We start from the raw sequence: 19,250 nt of genomic DNA, 5'->3' as shown, positions 1-19,250 counted from the left end.
TGTGCAGGGTCCGCTGCCTCAGGTGGAGGACCGTGCTGAGAAGGCGGGAGGGAAACGACTGCATGGGAGCAGACCTGTGCCGGGCTCTTTACTGACTGGCGTTAGGCATTGCACCCTGGATGTCTGTCATAAAGCTATTTGTGGCTTAGCTCAAAATTGCCTTGAGATCTGAGAGAGCTATGGGTAGAGCGGAAAAGAGCATCTGGAAGGGGAGCCGCGGGCTCTGTTCCCTGGATCACCACCTGCGAGATGCTGGGCAAAGTGGCTCAACTTTGGCTCAGTTTCCTCATTCATAAAATGAGGGTGGTGACCAGCATGTCTCCATTACCCCAAAGCCCTGGCATTTAATTCTGTAGTCCTCACTGGTTTTCTTGAAGCCTACCTGTAGGTCAAGAGACCACAAACAAGAAAATACACCTGTTTGCTCCTTAACAACTTCCTGCCCACGGAGATTAAACACAGAACGAGTGGGTTCTACTTGTAATCAAGAGATACTGGCACAGACACATTTTCCCGAGTTAGGAGAGCAGCTGCTAAGACCCAGCACGTAACAACTTGTAAGCATTTTTAAAGCCCATTTTGTTCTTCTTTGCAGAAGAGCCTTAGGAGTAAAAATAATGGATTCGGCCCAACCCATTTTTGTTATTTCACCTTAGCTGATTTGGCAAATGACTGTTCCCAGATTGATAAAGAGCCGATATGCAACGTGGATGTTGATCAAAACTCCTGTTACTTGTTCTTAAGTGAATTGCAGAATAACTTAATTCCTAGCTCTTCATTTAAAATCCATCACTGTTTCTTAACATTAGAGTCTTTCTCTAGATTCCCTGGATCAAGGAGATATTCTGATGTCTAAAAAGTGTTTCAGCCACAGAGGATTCCACTGTTTCTGCCTAGATGAGTGATCAGAGGCGCAGATCTGACACCACACCAAGCCAGGGTCACAGCCCCGCTTAGAGACAAAGCAGGTGTACAAGGACCTCACTCCAGAGCCAAGGGAAGTTAGGCAGCCTGCCCCTTCTTCACCTCCACTTTGTAGATGAGACAAGTAAGGTTCAAAAAGGTTATACGGCTTCCAAGGTCACACAGCTGAGCCAGGACAAAACCCTGGCCACGGTGGTTCAGTGACTCCCAACCCAGGGCCTTTTTCACGATGAGTGTGACATCATTTCTGATAATCCCGTCCCCGCAGTTCCTCCTTCTCTTTGGATAAATGATCTAAACTTGTTCCATGTTAAACACTTAGGTCGTGTCACACACAGAGGGGATGTCGTACACTCTGGAACTCTCCTCATTCGTGGTTCCGAAGGAGCTGAATACTGCAGACACTGGGGTCCCGCCATGGGTTCTTAAACCATCTTCTCTGAAGGTCATAGCAAAGCTTAAAAGCCAAAAATAATTCAAGCACAGCTGTTTGGGTTTTATTTCAAGCATAAGTTGAGCGTGCTGTTTTTCTTAGCTTTCAGCATGCATTTTTCCCATTAGTAAAATGTTGTGGCTTTCCAGCTATGCCTATTCAAAACACACAGAAATCCTGGTAGAGTCTGGGGCGAGCTCAGTACAGGCTGGCTGTGTGCGTGTGAAAGACAGGGTCTTGGTCGTCCTGTGCGTGCAGGGATGTGATCCAAGCCTGCGGTGGACACAGTCACCACCCAGTGAAGTGCTTCGTTCCTGGTAGTTGTGCTGCTCCCCCAGTGCTCCTTTCTGCCTCAGTGGGGGCCAGTTGCACAGGTTCACAGTGTGTCGCTGCCTCCCCAACCCCACCAGCTCTGAGCCCTCCAGGAGTAAGTTGCATGGGAAGTTGGAGGAACAGAGGTGAAAGCACCCAAAGCTAGCTTTTCCCAGTGGAAACTAACGCCCCAGCTGGAGGAGCGCCCAGGCCGGGTGACCTGCTGGACTTGGAATCTTTTCGTGTTTCAGAGGCAGAGCTTGAACACCATCAGTCAAGAGTGGTTCCGCGTCTCCAGCCGGAAGTCGTCTAGCCCTGCTGTGGTGGCCGCCTACCTTCGGGGAGTCCAGCCTCACTCCCAGCGCATCCTCAAGCTGCTTGTCAACCTGGCTGATGGCAACGGGAACACAGCCCTTCACTACAGCGTGTCCCACTCCAACTTCTCCATCGTGAAGCTGCTGCTGGAGACAGGTCAGAGACGGCTGCATCTGTGCAGCCTGGGTCCCTCCGGGAAGGCAGTTCTTGTACCCACTTCTTTCCAGCAAGGAGCTTCCTCGCTGTTCTGAGTTCCTCCTGTATCCTGTGAGCTGGGCGAGACCATTTTGCCTTTATGGTATCTTTTATTCTTCACAACATTCTCGTGATGTGGTTACTAATATTCTCATGTTGCAGACGAGGAAACTGAGGCTCAGAGAGTTATAAACTTGCTCAGGTCACAAGGCTGGTACATGGTAGAGTTGGACTTTATATACAGTCTGTCCAGCTCCAGAGCTAGACCAACTGCCCCTAGGAGAGGCCACATTTTACCATCTTCATAAGTACTTTTTAACAAGGCCAACGGCTCCATTTGATCAATTTGACTTGATCAATTCATTCATCCTTCATCAGATAGTTGTGGACTACACATGCGGTCCCTACTGGCCACCATCAGGGAGGCAAGGTGAGCCAGGTGGGAGCTCTCTGCTTCTCAGGAGCTTACAGCCTGATGATCAGGTGGAACAGGGGGGCAGCTCCCAAGAGAGAGGTACAGAACGTGATTCCAGGGCTCAGAAGAAGCGAGATGAGGTCCCGTTCTGGGAACAGGGAAGGTGGACTGAAGCTGGTAGGTTCCAGCAGAGAGAAATGTCCCAGGAAGGAGAACACCGGAGAGGTAAGAAAGGGGAAAACCGGAGACCAGAAGGCTTCCAGCTGGACTGGGTGTGAATTCAGATTGGGGAGGTGGGGTGGACGCAGCGTGGGCCTTGAGTGCTGGGCTGGATAGCGAGAGCCTGTTTGACAGCACCAGGAGTCAGTCTAGGGTGATGAGCGGCGAGCGCCGTAACCAGGCGAGTTCCCTACAGAGTGAATTTGCTGGTCAGGGTAAATTAGTGGAGGAAGCAGGGGCAAGAGGGGGCGGGCCCGACAGGAGGCCATTGCAGGGTCCACAGAGAGGTAGTGAGGGCTCACAACAGGGGAGGGTAGCAGGAATAGAGAAGCAAAAGGCCACTGGGGGGTAGTGATGGACTGGCTGAGGGGCGAGGGGAGCGGGAGCTCTCTGATGTGGCAGGCTTGGATGGCTGAGAAGGCGGTGCAAAAGGAGGAGAGGACACGTGTGGGGAAAGCAGAAAGGATAATTCAGTTTGATGCAGATTTTGAGTTTCCAGTGGGGCGTCCAGGTGGAAATGTCCGGAAGACGACTGAGAATTCCAGATCCAAAATTAATGGGCAATAGAGTTTTGGGTGAGGCCAGCTAGAGCACAGCCAATGGAGTCCTTTAGGAAAGGAATGTAGATGGAGAAGGAAAGAGGCTGCAGAGAGAAGCCCTGTGGGAGGCCTGCATTTAGAGAGAGAATGATAGAGGCCAGTGGAGGAGACGCAGATGGAGCTGTGTGAGAAGCAGGAGAAATAACAGGATAGTGGCCGACAGGGGCCAATGATGAAGAAGGCGTCCTGAAGAGAGAGTGTTGTCCACTGGGTCGAATACTGCAGTGTCCCTGAGGGATGATGCCTGGCCGTGGCAGATTTGGGAAGGGGTCACTGGTGACTTTGGAAACAGCTCTTTCATGGGGATGTTGGGAGGAAACCAGGTTGCAGAGGTGAGAGGAGTGAAGTGTGTGGGTCGGGAAGGCAGTGATGTATGCTGCAGCTGAAGGAGGAGGAGAGGCTGCAGAGAGTTAGCATGTGTTTGCGGATAGAGGAAACCTGAGCACGTTTGTTGTCTGAGAAGAAGAATCCGAGGTGGGGTTGGGGGACAGAGAGAGAGACAGAGACCAACAGAGAGAGAGATTAAAGATACAAAGGAGAGGGAAGCTTGATGGAGCCAGGTCTTGGAGGAGCTGGGAAAACCTGGAATCCACAGCAGAGGCGGATGAAGTCAGCCTAGGCAAGCAGCTGAATAGCTGTCCCTCTGAGAGGGAAGCAAAAGGAAAATAAGGTGGTAAAGGTCCAGAGAGATGTGGGGGAGGGGAGAAGGGAAGTGAAGTCCCCTTGCTTCAGATGGCCTCGATCTTCTCAGGAAAGTGGAAGCGGGATCCGGGTTGTGGAGTCTGGAAAGGGGTGGTTAGTAGTCCAGCCAAGAACTCTGCTTGGTTTGCTGAGCGGCCCCATGGTCCGCTGAGACTAGACCGCAGGGCTTAGAGTGGACTTTCAGCAGAGTGGGTGACATCAAGCCACCTGGGAGTGACGGTGTGGACAGGTGGGTGACGGGGCTGGCTGAAGGTGTGCAGGTCCCTGTCGGACGTCATCTTGAGTTAGGGAGGCTGTGTGAGGGATACCAGGAGGCTACTACCAGATGCTCTCCACAAATTAGGCCCTCTGCTAAGCACCTGGCATATGAGATCTCATTTAATCCTTGTGACAATCCCATTAATAGGGATGATTATCCCTGTTCTGTGGATGATGAAAGCTCAGGAAAGTCAGCAGACTTGCCGGAGATCCCATCATGACTAAGCGTGCTGCTGGGGTTGAGGTTGACACCCGTTGAGTTGTTCTTCTCATTCCTGGTGTCCAGGAAGTGGAGCCCGTGCCAGATCTGTAGGCCTTATTAGGAGGCTGGACGGGGAGTTTAAATGGGCATCAGGAAATCTGAATTCTGGATCCAACAGCTTTCTCCCAACTTGGATCTCGTCTACCCGGCTTACGTCTCTCCCATAGCTTCCCGTTGCTCTTAGAATGGAAGCAGCCTCCTCAGCGTGGAGTCCCAGATGGCTGGCTGCCACCTGCCTTTGCTGTCTCTGCCAGCAGGCACCTCCTCCCCTCCACTCCAGCCACGTGGCCTCACACTCACCAAGCACGTTCCCTTCTTGGGACCTTTGCATTTTCTTTCTGTCTGGCCCTTTTCCCTGAAACTCTTCTCATGATGGCTCCTTATCATTTGAGTGACAGCTCAGATGCACCTCAGTGGGCTTCCTGATGAGTCCATCTAAAGTGGCCGCCATGTCTCCTCCCTCTAGGGAAACACCTTGCTTCTTTCTTTCGATGATCAGTGCTCGTCACTTCTACCCAAGAGAACTCAGCTCAGTCACAGGGACTCCTCTCGTCTTGTCCCTTTCAGTGTCCCCAGCACCCGCACCAGTTCCTGGCTCGTAGTAGGTGTTGAGAGAATATACCTGTTACATGACTCCTGGGAGCTAGGTGAAGTTCCAGTAAATTTCCAGTTCTCCAAAGTTGCATCCAGCAGCCTTGTGGCTCTTCCCCTGAGAGGGTAGGTGATGGACGCGACGACAGCCCCCAGGCCTTTCTGCTTCTCACACCATCAAGCGAAGACGAAGATATGGTTCTAACCTTGAGGCAATTTTATTGGGTTTCAGCTCTTCATGGATTCACGGGTACTGTAAGAGTGGTAGCTCCACTGAGGAAGGCACATACCTGAGTGGAACATGCCTCGTGTTCTGTTTACCGTGTTCACTGTCAGAGGCTTTCATTACAGCACATGAGTAGCAACATCTACTGCTCTCTGAGTGCCTTTCCCCACCAGTCACAGTGCCAGGTGTGACACACATGTGCACGACCATGTACGGTCCTTGCAGGGATTGTGAAGCAGATATGAACTGCATTTTCCAAGTGAGAAAACTGCGGCTCAGAGAGGTCAGGTAATGTGGTTGGAGTCACAGAGCCAGTCAGGAGCTAAGCCAGAATTCCAACCGTGATCTCTCACCCTCCCAACCTGGGCTTTTTCTACTACGGCAAACTAGGTTTCAGGGACAGTGTGAGACCTCAGGAGCACCTCGTGTGTGCACCAAGAATCCAGAGATGGGTCACGTGGAGCTGTCGTCTTAAGTAGCCACGGACGTGCAGCCTGTTAGCAGTTCTCCAGGTGGGCCAGGCCAGGCCAGAGAATGGACTACTTAAGATTCGGCTGTTATAAATTTTCGCCGATGTTGACTGAGAATCCATTCTGTACTCATCAACCCTAAAGTTGCTTGGAAGCTTTTCCCTTTAACATACCGAAATAGCTGAACAGCCAGGGAGCATAAGGTCTGAAAGGGGGTAGCAAGAACAGACTGAGAGTGCCATCCCTTCCGCTCCCTGTAGAGGGCTGAGGAGGGGACAGAGGGTCACACTCCCGGACCTGGGCTCCCTTCCCACGCAGTCGTGAAGCATCAGGAAAGTGCATTACAAACTGCAAAAGGCTGCACAGAAGTGGCCTGTCATGGTGGAGCGCAGAGCTCAGTCCTTTGTGAGCCGTCCTTCGTTTCGCCAGGTGGCCACCACGGAGGAGAAAGCTGACTGAGTCGGAGTGTGCTCAGCGAGAGCTTTCCCCTCCCCCCAGGCTCCCTGGTGGCTGCCCAGGAGCTTCTGCTGTGAGAGCCCTGGGTCCTCAGCCCCTTTTCCGAGCCGCTGGGGAGGGGCTGGGCCTCGCTCTGCTGACCTACAAGTCATGTTCACACCTCTCAAAAGCAAGCAAAACCATCATGGGGTTAAAACAGAAAAGTCATTAACAGGCAGTGCGGACCTTCCCGTCTTTACCAGGATGGAGCTATGAGGCCGTGCTTGCAGTGTGATTCTGCCTTCCTGGCCCAGCTGGTCGTGACAGTGGTCAGGGGGCCTCAGAGAGGAAAGTGCTGATCAACGAGCTGAGCGGGTTTCTCTGTATCCACTGGCATCCGGGTATCACTGTGGCACATTGCTGAAGAATCGCTGGAGTGAGCTGGAGGGAATGTCAACCAGTGTTGGTTTTTCCCTTGCACGGAACTTGGAAGTAGCCCTGACGGGCATTTTTTCATAAACCAGATTTGTTGCAATGAATACCTAAGTCTTCAGGAGCAAGTAGCAAGGATAGAAAGATAAGAATACCGTTCTGGACAGTAACAGGAACAACAGTTGACACTTTCTGAGTGTTTGCTTTGTGTTAGGCGCTGTTCTAAGTGCTTTTGAGATATGAACTCATTAAAATTCTGTTATTATCCCCATTTCACAGAGGAAATGTTAAGAAAGGCCAAGCGACTTCATCTGCTGAGGTGGTTTCACTGTTGCCCAAATAGGCTCTTCGGATAAGCAGTAGTACAGGGAAGATTTGCTTTTCCACACGTACCGCCCCTGAGAGCGGGATGTTTCTGCAGCAGATAATGGGCTGCTAACCTCCCTGCGCCTCCTTTGGTGGGGAGGCTGGGAATGCACATTGCCAGGGTTACAAAGCAGAAATTTCCTTGAGTTCTCTTTTAGTACTTCATCTTAAAAATATGCCAGTTTTTCCTTCTGTTGTGAGATGTATATTCTTAATGGCTTTAAAATAAAGGTTGATGGAATTTTTTTCCCCTCTGTTTTTCAAATGAGATAGTTACTCCTGGAATATTCCCCAGGTTTACCCTGTGGCGTTTTTCATGCCCCCTGGTACATTGCACAACACATCCCTAGGCCTTCGGAAGGACCTGCAAACACAGCCATCTGCTTAGGAGGTACAGCCAGACACAGAGAGAGTGAGACCTGAAGTCGCATCTCTGGGCGATGTGGCCAGGAGAGTGGTGCGTCTATGGCCTCATCTCACCTTCGCTCGGGCAGCTCATGCAGCTTCCCTGACCTTCAGTGTCCGCATCTGTAAAATGGGCACACTGTCTTGTGCTCTGCTTTAGGAGAGAAAGCCGTGGTCTTTGGCCCCCTCGGCCATCTCTGACTCTGCTGTGGACCTTTCCTGCTAGGTATCCTCAGAAAGCTTGTAAAGAAAAGTGGCCACTTTGAAAGGCTACTAAAAATGTCAAAACATTGATTCCACCCCTAGGAAGGGATTGCTGTATTCCGTGGCCTTTTAACCAACCAGCAGGCAGCATCCTGTTGAACAGGCTAAAGCAGACTGCCCCTCTGGCCCCTCGGGAGCTGTTCCAGTGCGCGTTGCTTCTCTTGCAGGTGTCTGCAATGTGGACACTCAGAATAAGGCTGGCTACACCGCCGTGATGATCACTCCCTTGGCGTCCGCAGAGACGGATGAAGACATGGCTGTCGTCTGGAAGCTCTTAAGGGAAGGAAATGTGAACATCCAAGCTACTCAGGTAGGAGATGTGAACACGATCTCCTCTTTCATAACTGTGGACACTTGCCAGTTTTATTCTGCCAGTGGGGTGAGAAATTCCATGCAGATCCATTTAGGGTTTTTAGCCCAAGAAGTCTGGGCTCTCCAAATGGCATCTGTCCAAAGCCTGACCATTTGGTTTCCTCAGAGGCTCCCGAGATCCAGAGACAGACCAGGACAGAGGTCAGTGAGCTTGTAATCCAGTCTGCAAGTGGGCAAACTCCAGCTGGACTCGACCTCTCAAACCAAGTGTTCCCACAGGTAGCGCCTTGAGAAGGCATGAGCTAGCCGGCTGCTCCAGGAAGCCGCTGCAGGTGATCCACCGTGATCATGACTTACAGCGCAGTTCAGAGACTGGGAGTCTCTGTTCCGCCTCTGGGCCCCTCTCCTTGAGAACACAGAGTAGGGTATGTCTTTACTCAGCACGGCTTTCAGTAAGACAAGGCTCCATATAGAACAACGGGAACTCCTCAAAAGGCCGCTTACCCGTCTTTGACCAATACAAGAACAGGTAGAGTGCATTCAACTCTCTGTTTCCCCCTAGAGTGTTCACAGGTGTAGCCTAACTACCTAAAACTGAGAAGGATCTTAGCTCTCACTCTACCTTAAAGCTGCAGGTTAGCCTGGTACGTCATGGATACTGGCAGAAGACACGAGACTCCTGTGCCAGAGACAAGGGACTGTGTGTTACTCAGAGTAGGAGCAGTAGCCACAACATCAACATTTACACCACTTCCCTGAGCCCCAATTCCCAATTCCCACAGGGCGATGTGGGGAGGGCCAGATCCCTGTGCACAGAGTGGGTTGTGCTGCTGGAGAGGATCCCTGAGCTTAGGAACCTGAATCTTCTATACCGGACAGTAAGCATGCCTGCCCTCTGCCCTGGAGGAGACAGCATGTCTACCTTCCAAGGCCATTGACTGAACAAACACCCTTAAAATGATAGTCTAGAACAAAAGGGCAGATAGAAAGTCTAGAGACCCGTGGAAAATTGTCTCCCAACAATATTTTAACTCCACTCTTCCCCACCCCTCCCCCAAAGTTATTGCAGACAGTAGCCTGACCTGATGGCAAAGTCACTTTGCACCCTTCATCTAGTAGCAATCCTACTGATGGTAAGAAACAGATGTCCGCAGGTCACATTCTGGTTTTCACAGTATTTTCACCCACCTGCAACTCCTACCCCATAGGACTCAGTAAAGCTGTTTTCATTTTAAATAATGTGTTTCCCAAACACATTAATTTTATTTTCTAAATTGGCCCTCGTGCAAGAGGATGCTCTCCAGTGACCAAAATCAACCCCCTTGTTTTATAGAGGAGAAACTGATGCTCCTTCCAGGTGGCCAGAGGAGGGGCGGGAATTCACAGCTGCGGCTCCTCCCATCAGCCCCGCCTAGAGCCTTACCTCTGAGGCGAGGGGCAGGTACCAGGTCAAATGGGAGTGAGCTGGGAGGCTGGGAGTCTCCTGGCTAAGCTGCTTATCTCCCCTCATATCTCCAGGGTCAGCGCAGCGGCTGACATAGCCATGCTCTGTAAATTGCTGTTGAATTAAACTGTGTTGAACTGGACCAGGAGGGATCGGAGGAAGGAAGGATCCCCGGTCAGGCAGCCGGGCAGACGTGAAGACGGTCTGCATATGCTGTCTGGCTTTAACTCGGAAGGAGAGGTCTGGATGGCACCCTCGGGGTCTGGTTGGTCCAGTAAACCAACCGTCACCTCAGGCTGAGTATGAACAAACCAGAAGCAAACAGCCTTCTCTGGAAAGATCTGTCTGGGTTCCAGGGCACCTGGTAAGACAGTCCCACATCCTGAGCGTTTGCCATACGTTGTCCCCAACGCTCAGAATGACAACAGTAGCTCCTACGTACAGAGCGTTTGTTGAGCCCGCGGGTCTCATGACAACCCCGTGAAGGGCCCACCTTGTTAAGCATTCCCATTTTACCAGATCAGGAAAAGTCTTCGAGAGCTTAACTTGTCCAGATTCACAGGTCAGAAGTGGCAGAGCCAGGATTTCTGTGATTGCCCAGCATCCTGGGCGGGAAAGCAGAATCCATCAGAGACTGCAGACTGGAGCGTAATCAGTGAACACATCAGCACACACGTCCTGTGCACATTTCACGTGCGAGACGCTGCGCTCAGAGCCATGGGGGGTCTGAAAGGAGAGGAAGCGTGGTCCTTGCCTCGTTCTCGCCACCTTACCAAGCCTGATGTCCAGTCAGAGAGGCAAGCCTGACCTGCCTGGAACCCAGGACAACCACAAGGGCAAAGTATAATCAGTCCTGTGAGCGGACTGTGTATCTACAGGAAAGTCTGTGAGGAATGATGGTCCACTTGCAATCAGAAAAAGTACTACCGTACGTTAGTGCATTCACATCTTTATCTCATTTGATTCCCAAAGAGCCTTGTGAGGTGTACCGGACAGACCATCATTATGTTAATTTTTAAGATAAGAAAAACCAAGGTTCAGGGAAGACAGCTGCCGTGGCCAGCGTCCCGCACTAGGAGACAGCAGAACCAGAGCTTGTCCTCACGCACCTTCTGGTGCTAATCCATTGCCACGTCCACTGATGGTTACAGGGACATAAAAATTATTGTCAGTGGCTGTGGATTAGAAATGACCACAGGACCATGCGAACAGAGACCGTGTTGAGACAAGAGGGTTCCTGGTCTCATTAAACGGAAAATACCAGAGGCATTCAGAGCAGACCAAGGCTTTCCGGAGGAAGTTGGGCTGGGGCAGGAGTAGGAAGTCGTGGTACTGAAGCATTCGACCCTTCGTTTATCCCCTTGTTCGACATTTGTCAGCACGTACTTGGTGCTAGGCAGTGGGGTGACAGACATAAAGAGGACTGGGTCCCTGGGGAGGAGCGAGGTTGACAGGGTGCAGTACTAAGAGCTGAGTGCTGTGCTGTGAGCACCGAGACTGGGGCGTTAAGAGGCGGGCTTTAGAGAAGGTGCAGCGCTGGACTAGTGTCTGGGAAGAGGAGGAGAAGTTTGCCAGGCGGAGGAGAATGTGTCCCATACAAGGGCAGAAGGAGAGTCAGGCCCAGGGTCATTCTCTGGAGAGGTCTTCCCAGAGCATACCCAGGCTGGAGGGGGTCCCTCCCGGTCAGCCCCCGCCTCACCACACCCCTGTGCTCTGTGTGCAGGGGGGCCAGACCGCGCTGATGCTGGGAGTCTGCCACGACCGGGGGGACATGGTCCAAGCGCTCCTGAGCTGCGGGGCAGACGTCAACCTGCAGGACCACAACGGATCATCGGCCCTCATGCTGGCCTGTCACCATGGCAACGCGGACATGGTGCGGCTGCTGCTGGCCCACCCGGCCTGCGACAGCAGCCTGACTGACAAGGTGAGACTCACAGGCAATTAGCAAGTAGGTGTTTCACTTCTCTTCCTAAAAAGTGCCCTGCCAGCCAGCAGAATTCCAGGAACCATCTGGCAGCAGCCACAGAGTCAGCTTCCTAAGGCTGTTGTGGGATTTAAATGAGGTGATCTGGGTAAATGCTGGGAAACCCCAAACCCTAGCCTTTCACGGCATCCTCAGGGGATGTGCCCAGGCCTGTCCTTGGCCCTGAGCTTCCTTCAGTCACGGCAATAACAGCACGTGGCTTTGAGGTGGTGGCTTGGACGGGGACCCCCGCTGTCTGTGGGCACTCTCGAAAGGCTGGGTGAAGGAGCCAAGTGTCCACGCCCTGGCGGTGACTCACTTACAGGGTGGCCCCTCCATCAAGCCGGCTGCTCGGAGTTGTGTTGTAGACACACGCTTCTCACATAAACTGCGTTGTGAGGCGACGGCGGTGATGATGGCGACGGCTAACGTGCAACAGGAGCTCATTGCCAGGTGCTGTTCTGAACGTTCCCCTCGACTGTCCCATTTAAATCCCACACCAGCCTTGAGAGGTGACCTCTGTGGGAACGAGGGGACAGAGCTGTGGCTCGTGGTCGGGTGGCAGACCCAAGATGGCACAGCGGGTGGACGCAGCCCATCACACTCTGAAGCCCACACACAACTCTGCACCATCGTCCCTGTTGTCACCCTGTGGGGTCCACGCCTCTGGTTCCTGCTGAATCCCCAGCACCAAGGAGAGTGTCTGCCACATGTCAGGTGCATGAATCGACATTGAATGAATGACCGCTGGAGCCTCAGAGGTGAACTGTGGGGCGTGACCCTTTGGTCATCACTGTAGGCTGTATTTCTGGAGTCCTCACGGGATCTTGCCTCCCTAATCCTCTCAATCACACCGGGAGGTGGGGACTTCGGGCCCCGTTTTACCACCAAGGAAACAGGCCTGGAGAGTTTATGAGGCTGTCACAGGTCCAGGCTGCTGATCACCGGGGCAGGGACTCAGGCCCAGGCTTGACTCCAGTGTCCTTAGTGTCAGCACTAGAACAAAATGCTTTCAACAGACTCCTCCGTACTTAACATCCACAGTTCAGGGGAACAAGGGCCTGGGGAGGGGAGAGCGTCCCCTCCCTCCCACTGGCAGCCCTCGTACTAGACCACATCTGAACTGCCCGAGAATATTCCATCAGGACTCAAGCTGCTGGTCCCTCACCCACCCCCAGGAGCAGCCACCCCAGTCCAGTGTCTTGGCCAGTGAGCCCAGCTCCACCCAAAGCCATTTCTGAGATAACGAGAGAGAGCACAGACCCTCCTGGAATGCGCGTGGGAACGCGGTGGGCTGCTGGAAACAGGAGCCTCCTGTATCGGCATCACTCAGTCAGACAAAGGATCTGCGTTCTTGAGCTCCGCAGGGTCGCCTGGGGCAAAAGGAGGCGGCCCTCAATCTGGAGTGGGCCAGGGCCCCCTTAGTGGCCACGGAGGCCTGAGAGGCGGGCCCGTGGACAGGGCTCCCTGGTTAGCTGGCGGATGGGCAGTGAGTCTGGACGCCTCTGCGGGTCGGTCACAGACACAGCTCAGGGGCTGTATTGGGAGGCGAGGAAGGGCCGTGGTAGGAGGGCTCACCATGCCTCAGACAAGTGGAGCGATCGTGAGAAGCAGGGACTTACACACTCGCAAGTGTGAAAGTGCGTTCAGTGCCTTCGGGCGGGTCACCTGGCCACTCTGAGCCTCTGGTGCTCGTCGGTAAGTGGGGTCAGCAACAGGCCATCCCTGGGAACGGGAATGTTGGTGAGGCCCGTGCTTGACACCGAGAGGCGCTCACTCGCCGGCAACTGTCCCTGTTATGGAGGGGCCGACAGTGGTGGCTGACGCGAAGCAGCGGCCACAGGACTGAGTGGGGCCTGGGCGTTTGTCCGCAGTGCCTGGAGGAAGCAGGGAGGATGAAGGGTCTGGGGTTAGGGAGCCAGTTAGAGGAGCCTGGCCCCCAAAGGGAGAAGCGACCCTCTACCGGGTGATTTTGCCCCCCGGGGGAGACTCGGCAATGTCTGGGGACGTTTTTTTTTGTCACAAGTGTGGGAGGGGTGCCCCCGGCCCCCAGTGGGTAGAGGTGGGATGCTGCTAAGCATCCTGCAGTGCACGGGAACACAGAGAATTACAGATGATCCCACCAGCACGTCAGGAGTGCCGCGGATGAGGAGGCCGGTGTAGGCAAGTGCCGAAGTCCAGGTGGTACCAGGCGGCCGCCTCGGTCAAGTGCTGGGTCAGGGAGAGCCAGACGAGGGTCTGGGACCAGGCCGGCTGCAGGTCCGGGCTCGCAGCCTCGGGGAGGAGGGGACTGACCGCCCAACAGGAGATGGTGGCAGAAGCTTGCCATTGTGGAAGGTGGACAAGTCAGGGCAGCCAGCAGGCTCAGGGTACCCAGGTGGTGGGGCAGCAGGCCCACAGGGTCTGGACCCCACTCATGATCCGGGCACCTGCTGCCTGCTTGGTCAGGGTTGACACAGGAGTCACACCCCAGTTGCCCAAAGGGGACCTGGGGAGAAGTTCCCGTGGGAGGTGGAACCGTTGACTAGCCAAGGAGCCCGGAGCCCTGGGCTTGCGTCTGCGGGGGGAGTTGTCCTCGTCAGGGCCGCCGCATCATGTCAGTGTTCATTTTCCCACGGAGGCTTCAATGTGGCCTAGATTGTTCGATCATCCCATGGAAAACTGAGAGAATTCAGGACCTGAAGTTGGTTCCTCTCATCCTACCAGCATTTGATGGTTGATGTAAATGCAGAGCCCCCAGAACAGCTGGCAAGGCATGGCCCCTGGGTTAGAAGGTCATTCAAGAAATTGGTCACCTGGCCTCCTGGGGCTGCCAGGGTGATAGGACACGAGGTGGTGAGGACTGAGCCAGGCCCAGGCTCACCCTTGAAGTCTTTTTGGCAGCCGCCCAATTGAGAGCTTCCTGAAGGCAGAGACCACGCCTCCTCATCTTTGTGCCAACATGGTGGGTTCTTGGTGAGCTCTGCTGCTGTCGAAAGATAACCCCCCACCTCCTACACATGCACGCATGCACACACACACACACACAGGTCTGCTGGCTGCCGGGGCCCCTTGCACCTCTCGGACCTGCAGTCTTGCAGAGCAGAGCTCGCCATGCCTGGTCACACTGGCGCTGCACACCATAGGCTTGTTCCCATGGGAGGGACACAGGCTCTCAGGTGGTCTCTCTGGCCACACTTTCTGAGCTGAAGGTGGTCCCTTACTCTCCATGTCCGCAGCTGGGGAACCCGCAGACGCAGGCTGTCATCTCCACGCGGGCTGTGCTCAAAGGTGCGCGTGCCCCTGGGCCTGGCCCCGTGCTCTCCTGTCGTAATGGTAATTGCACTGCCTGCGTGTTTATGTGGAGCCTTGGGGTTGACAGAGTCCAGGGCTGGAGGCCAGAGTGCAGGGGGACGGGCCTAAACAGACCAGGCCCCTCTCTTGTGGACCTTTTACAAGACTCCTCCGCTGCAAGTCTGGGCTTTGTTCCAAACGTGTCCAATCTAAGAAAATACTCATGAAGACTTTTGCTGGGCTGGTTCTCCATCAGCTTGAAGGGGATAACTCTGGTATCATCCAGCTTCCCCTTCCCCACAGAGCTGATCGAGGGCCGACCAGAGGCAGGCGCTGGGCCAGGTGCTGGGCCAGCAGGAAGAGGCCGCAGCCAGTGCCCGACCTCGTGGAGACAAGACAGCTGTATCAGATAACCCACGACAGCAGCTCATAGAGGGGGTGAAAGGAAGGCATGGGGGGCACGGGGCCTTTTCAGAGAAAGAAGCTTGTATGCTTTGTGAAGCCCGTGTGCCATCCTTCGGGGTCCCGCTGAAACACCCCTTCCTTCCTCTGCTCCGTTCCCCCTACACACATGTGCACTCACACACACAGTGGACAAACTCTGTTCCTCTTCTGGACTGCTTGGCCTTTTGCCTGCATTATAGTTACTGACACGTGTGTGGAGCCCACGGCAGCTGGACTCCTCCTGGTGCACAGAGAAGAGGCTGAAGCGTTTTGAGCTGAGTGTGAACCCTTCCCACCTGCTTCTGTGGACGTTTCATGTTTTAGGAAGCAGGCCTGCTCTTATGCAGTAAGAACAACCTGGTGGGTCTTGGGTGCCCCCCACATACCAAACCCACTAATGTTTATGCAGCAAAATGCAAGAATGTTCACAGTAGGCTGAATAAGGGTCATAGACAGCATCAGGTTGGGTTTCACCTCCAAAGGAGTTTCCAAAAAATTGGTTTGCGGAGCTGTTTAGATTTCAGAATTCTGGCTGTGGGATTGACCCCACTCCTAAGAGACTGGCTGCCCTCGCAGAGCCCACCATGCACTCATCCTGTCGGCCGTCCCCTCCTCTCTCTGGAGAGAGTGGCCGGCGTTGCTGCCGAGAGCCCCTTGGACGGTGGCTGCTTTAGGCAGTGGGACCAGCAGCTTCCTGCATGGTGGCGGCCGTGTAAAAAGCACGCTGGTGTCCTGCGCCACGAGGTCAAAATGTGCATGGTCTCATAGTGGTTAAGTTTACATGCTCCACTTCGGTGGCCCAGGGTTCACGGGTTCGGATCCCAGGTGCAGACCTACACACCGCTCATCAAGCCATGCTGTGGTGGCGTCCCACGTACAAAGTAGAGGAAGACTGGCAAGAAATGTTAGCTCAGGGCCAATCCTTCTCACACACACACAAAAAAAGTGCATGTCCTTCCACGCTGTGAGCCCACTTCTACAAGTTGGTCCTCAGGAAGAAATTAGAGATGAGAAAATGCTTTCTGTGCTAAGTTTATGATGGTGAAGACTTGGAAACAACATAAGTCTGCAATAGAAGGGAAATAATTTAGTAAATTATGGAATATTATGTGGCCACTAAGAAAAATTATATCATGGCTGTGTAAGAACAGGGGGGGAAAAGGATGACTGAGTAAGAACAGAGAAAAATCTTACAGCATACCATAAGTTAAAAATGAAAGCAGGGGCCGGCCCTGTGGTGCAGCGGTGAAGTTCACATGTTCTGCTCCAGCGGCCCAGGGTTTGCTGGTTCGGATCCTGAGCACAGACATACACACTGCTCATCAAGCCATGCTGTGGCAGGCATCCCACGTATAAAGTAGAGGAAGATGGGCACGGATGTTAGCTCAGGGCCAGTCTTCCTCAGCAAAAAGAGGAGGATTGGCAGTGGATGTTAGCTCAGGGCCAATCTTCCTCCAAAAAAAAAAGCAAATTCAAAATTGGTACACACTATCATTCCTGTTTAAAACCCAACAATGAATGTGCACAGGAGAAAAGACTGGAGGGAAACATATGAAAATGCGAACTTTCATTTAGGTCCATGTAATGGAATAATGGAAGAGTTCTTGTCCTTTCTCTTTTTCCCAATTTTTAAAAAAATGTATTAAAAGCCAAGCAACACGTCTTTATTTCCATTGCACGGATTCCCAGGGGTGAATGCCGTTTCCTGGAACGAGGCCCATTGCTCCCGGGCCTCATGGCCTAGGAGCCTCCTCGACTCCGTGGGTCTGGGGACACGTGGAGTAGAGCCACGCCCCCTGCACGTCCCCTGCTCCCAACTCTCCCTTCCTCTCTAGGGCAGGGATGAAATTTGTTTCTGCTTTTCTTTCTCCTCTGCAGGCTGGCCGGACGGCTTTGTCCATCGTCCTGAAGTCACCCACCCATGTGGAAATTGCAGGTCTTCTGCGGGCCCACGCGGAGCAGGGCAGGTCCCTGGGGCCATAGGGGCTGCGGAAAAGCCGGCCAGGGGAACAAAGGGCCTCCTTTCTGGATCCTCCCTCGCCCCGGAGAGGGCATGGGTAGGGGTCGTAGCCCGAGGGCCACCCCTCAAGAGAAGAAATTATGTCAAATATGCACATACATTCCCCTCATATAATTCTGCTCATTAGGATGCTTTGTAGTTTTGCCTTAGGCCAAGCCCCCCACCATGCGGCTGCAGGCAGGCTGCAGGTGCAGGGGGCACTGGTATCTGAGCGGCCCAGACATCTCTAGCCTTGAGTTCCTTGTGCCTCTACCCTGTGTAGCGCCATGTAACACGCAGCCGGGCAGGAGCACATTAGCAAAGCAATACTTTTGACATGGAATTTTAAAGTCCACCGTCTTTTTGTTTTTTGATCAGCTGTATATGGGCATGTCCTGCTGCATATGCATGTGTAGAGAGGAGGGGTCCTGCAGCCACCCTGGCCGTCCTCCTCTAGAGGACCCAGGGAGAATTGCCACGTGGACGGGTGAAATGCAACAAGCCCCCTTTGGGGCCCTTGTTTGGTTGGGGTTGACAGAAATCTTAAATTCAGACGAGGTAGGAAGAAGCACATTGGTGTCAGAGCCAGACATACAGTCTTGACAATATCTGAGTCATTGAGTGGGTCCAATTCGCTCTAGGGAAATTGGAATTAACCAAGAAATCCAATCCAGTGAAGCACACACTCGTATTTAGGCAGAGTCCAGTTACGTCTGCTGTCCTGAATCTGTGAAAGAAACAAATGGATCAGAGTGAGCATCCTCCGGGCCGGTTATGGTCATCCAGAAGCCACAGCTGTACACATGACCTCGTGGTAATGCCCCTCCTTGCCCTCATAGCCCTTAGAAGTGAGCTATGAGCCCTCCTCCCCAGGCTCTGAGGTTTCCAAGACTCCAATTGCAGGACCTGCTGGCCTGGGCTGCAGCACAAGTGTGGGACCCCGGCAGGACCCGCCCTGGGCTGACATCTCTTTCCACGGGACAGTTCTTTCTTAAACTTTCATCATCCCAGGGGGCCACATGTGCACAGCTCATGTTCAGTAACTCACACAAGGTTATCTATGAATTCGTTCTTTCCTGAGTCTCTTATGCAAAAAATGTCCCTTATCAAAAAAGGAAAGACGTCAAAGTTGGGTGCATCCGTATCACCTTACAAACTCCGAAGCTTGAGTTCTCATTCTGACTCAGCTGCCGATTTGCTTGGTGCCTCTTGGGTGAGTTACGGAGCCTTCTTGGGCCCCAGTTCTATCTTCTCTAAAAGTGGGAATCACCCTACAACCGGCTGCCTGGGGGTGTTGTGCAGGAAACCGCTGATGGAGGTTTTGGAATCCAGTGCACAAAGACGGTACGGAAATAGTGGGAACGTCCGTGTCCGTCGTGGTTCACAAGAGGCTCAAAGCCCCAGAGCAGGATGGTGTGACTCAGGGGTGGAGAGAGTGGAGCCAATAATGAGCTAAAAATGCTTTAAATGGGTTTATTTTGACCTCAAAGCACATTTTAAAAGCAAAAACCTAGCCCAGTGCTCCTCCAACTTTGATGTGCGTACAGATCACCTGGAAGGCTGGCTAGGTGGCAGCAGGTCTGGAGGGTCTGAGAGTCTGCATGTCCAGCCAGTTCCGGGGGTGCTGATGCAGCTGGGCCGCCCCACACCCAGCGTAGCAAGGCCCTGGCCTGTCCTGACTGTGTATTAAAATGCTGCCTCTCAATTTTTTGTCTCAAAGTTTCTTTGCTTTTCTCTGCCCGTGGTTCTCGGGCAGTTGCGTGGGGTCCTGCTGTCGTGTGTCTGCAGACGGCAGAGGGGCGTCCGTGTCCTATGTTGCCAGCTTGGGGTCTCTTTCTGCATCTCACTTGTGGGGGGAGGCAACTTTCATCTGGGCACTTTTTTTAAAACAAATCTCTCATTTGAGTCCAGCTGTTAAAATCTGCATATTTACTAGAGAAGGCAAACTGGTTTTCCTAGAGATCAAAGCCACGGAGTCATTATCAATAAGAC

The 19,250-nt window shown here is 53.2% G+C and overlaps 1 protein-coding gene across 15 annotated transcripts in view; it reads left to right on the top strand.

The window, feature by feature from the left end:
• Window positions 1-18,963, top strand: part of KANK4 (KN motif and ankyrin repeat domains 4) — a 64,340-nt gene extending 45,377 nt beyond the window's left edge. For all 15 annotated transcript variants that reach the window (XM_070486398.1, XM_070486404.1, XM_044749289.2 and 12 more), the window contains 4 exons: window positions 1,921-2,140; window positions 7,991-8,133; window positions 11,303-11,503; window positions 17,138-18,963. In XM_070486398.1, coding sequence (XP_070342499.1) covers window positions 1,921-2,140; window positions 7,991-8,133; window positions 11,303-11,503; window positions 17,138-17,242 — 669 coding nt within the window. In that variant the 3' untranslated portion in view covers window positions 17,243-18,963. The remainder of the gene's footprint in view (window positions 1-1,920; window positions 2,141-7,990; window positions 8,134-11,302; window positions 11,504-17,137) is intronic.
• The last annotated feature ends 287 nt before the right edge of the window (window positions 18,964-19,250 follow it).

This window comes from Equus asinus, chromosome 16 (genome assembly GCF_041296235.1).
Source record: "Equus asinus isolate D_3611 breed Donkey chromosome 16, EquAss-T2T_v2, whole genome shotgun sequence".
Taxonomy (NCBI): domain Eukaryota; kingdom Metazoa; phylum Chordata; class Mammalia; order Perissodactyla; family Equidae; genus Equus; species Equus asinus.
The sequence above is the reverse complement of the archived record's forward strand: the minus strand, read 5'-3'. Positions and strand labels throughout refer to the sequence as shown.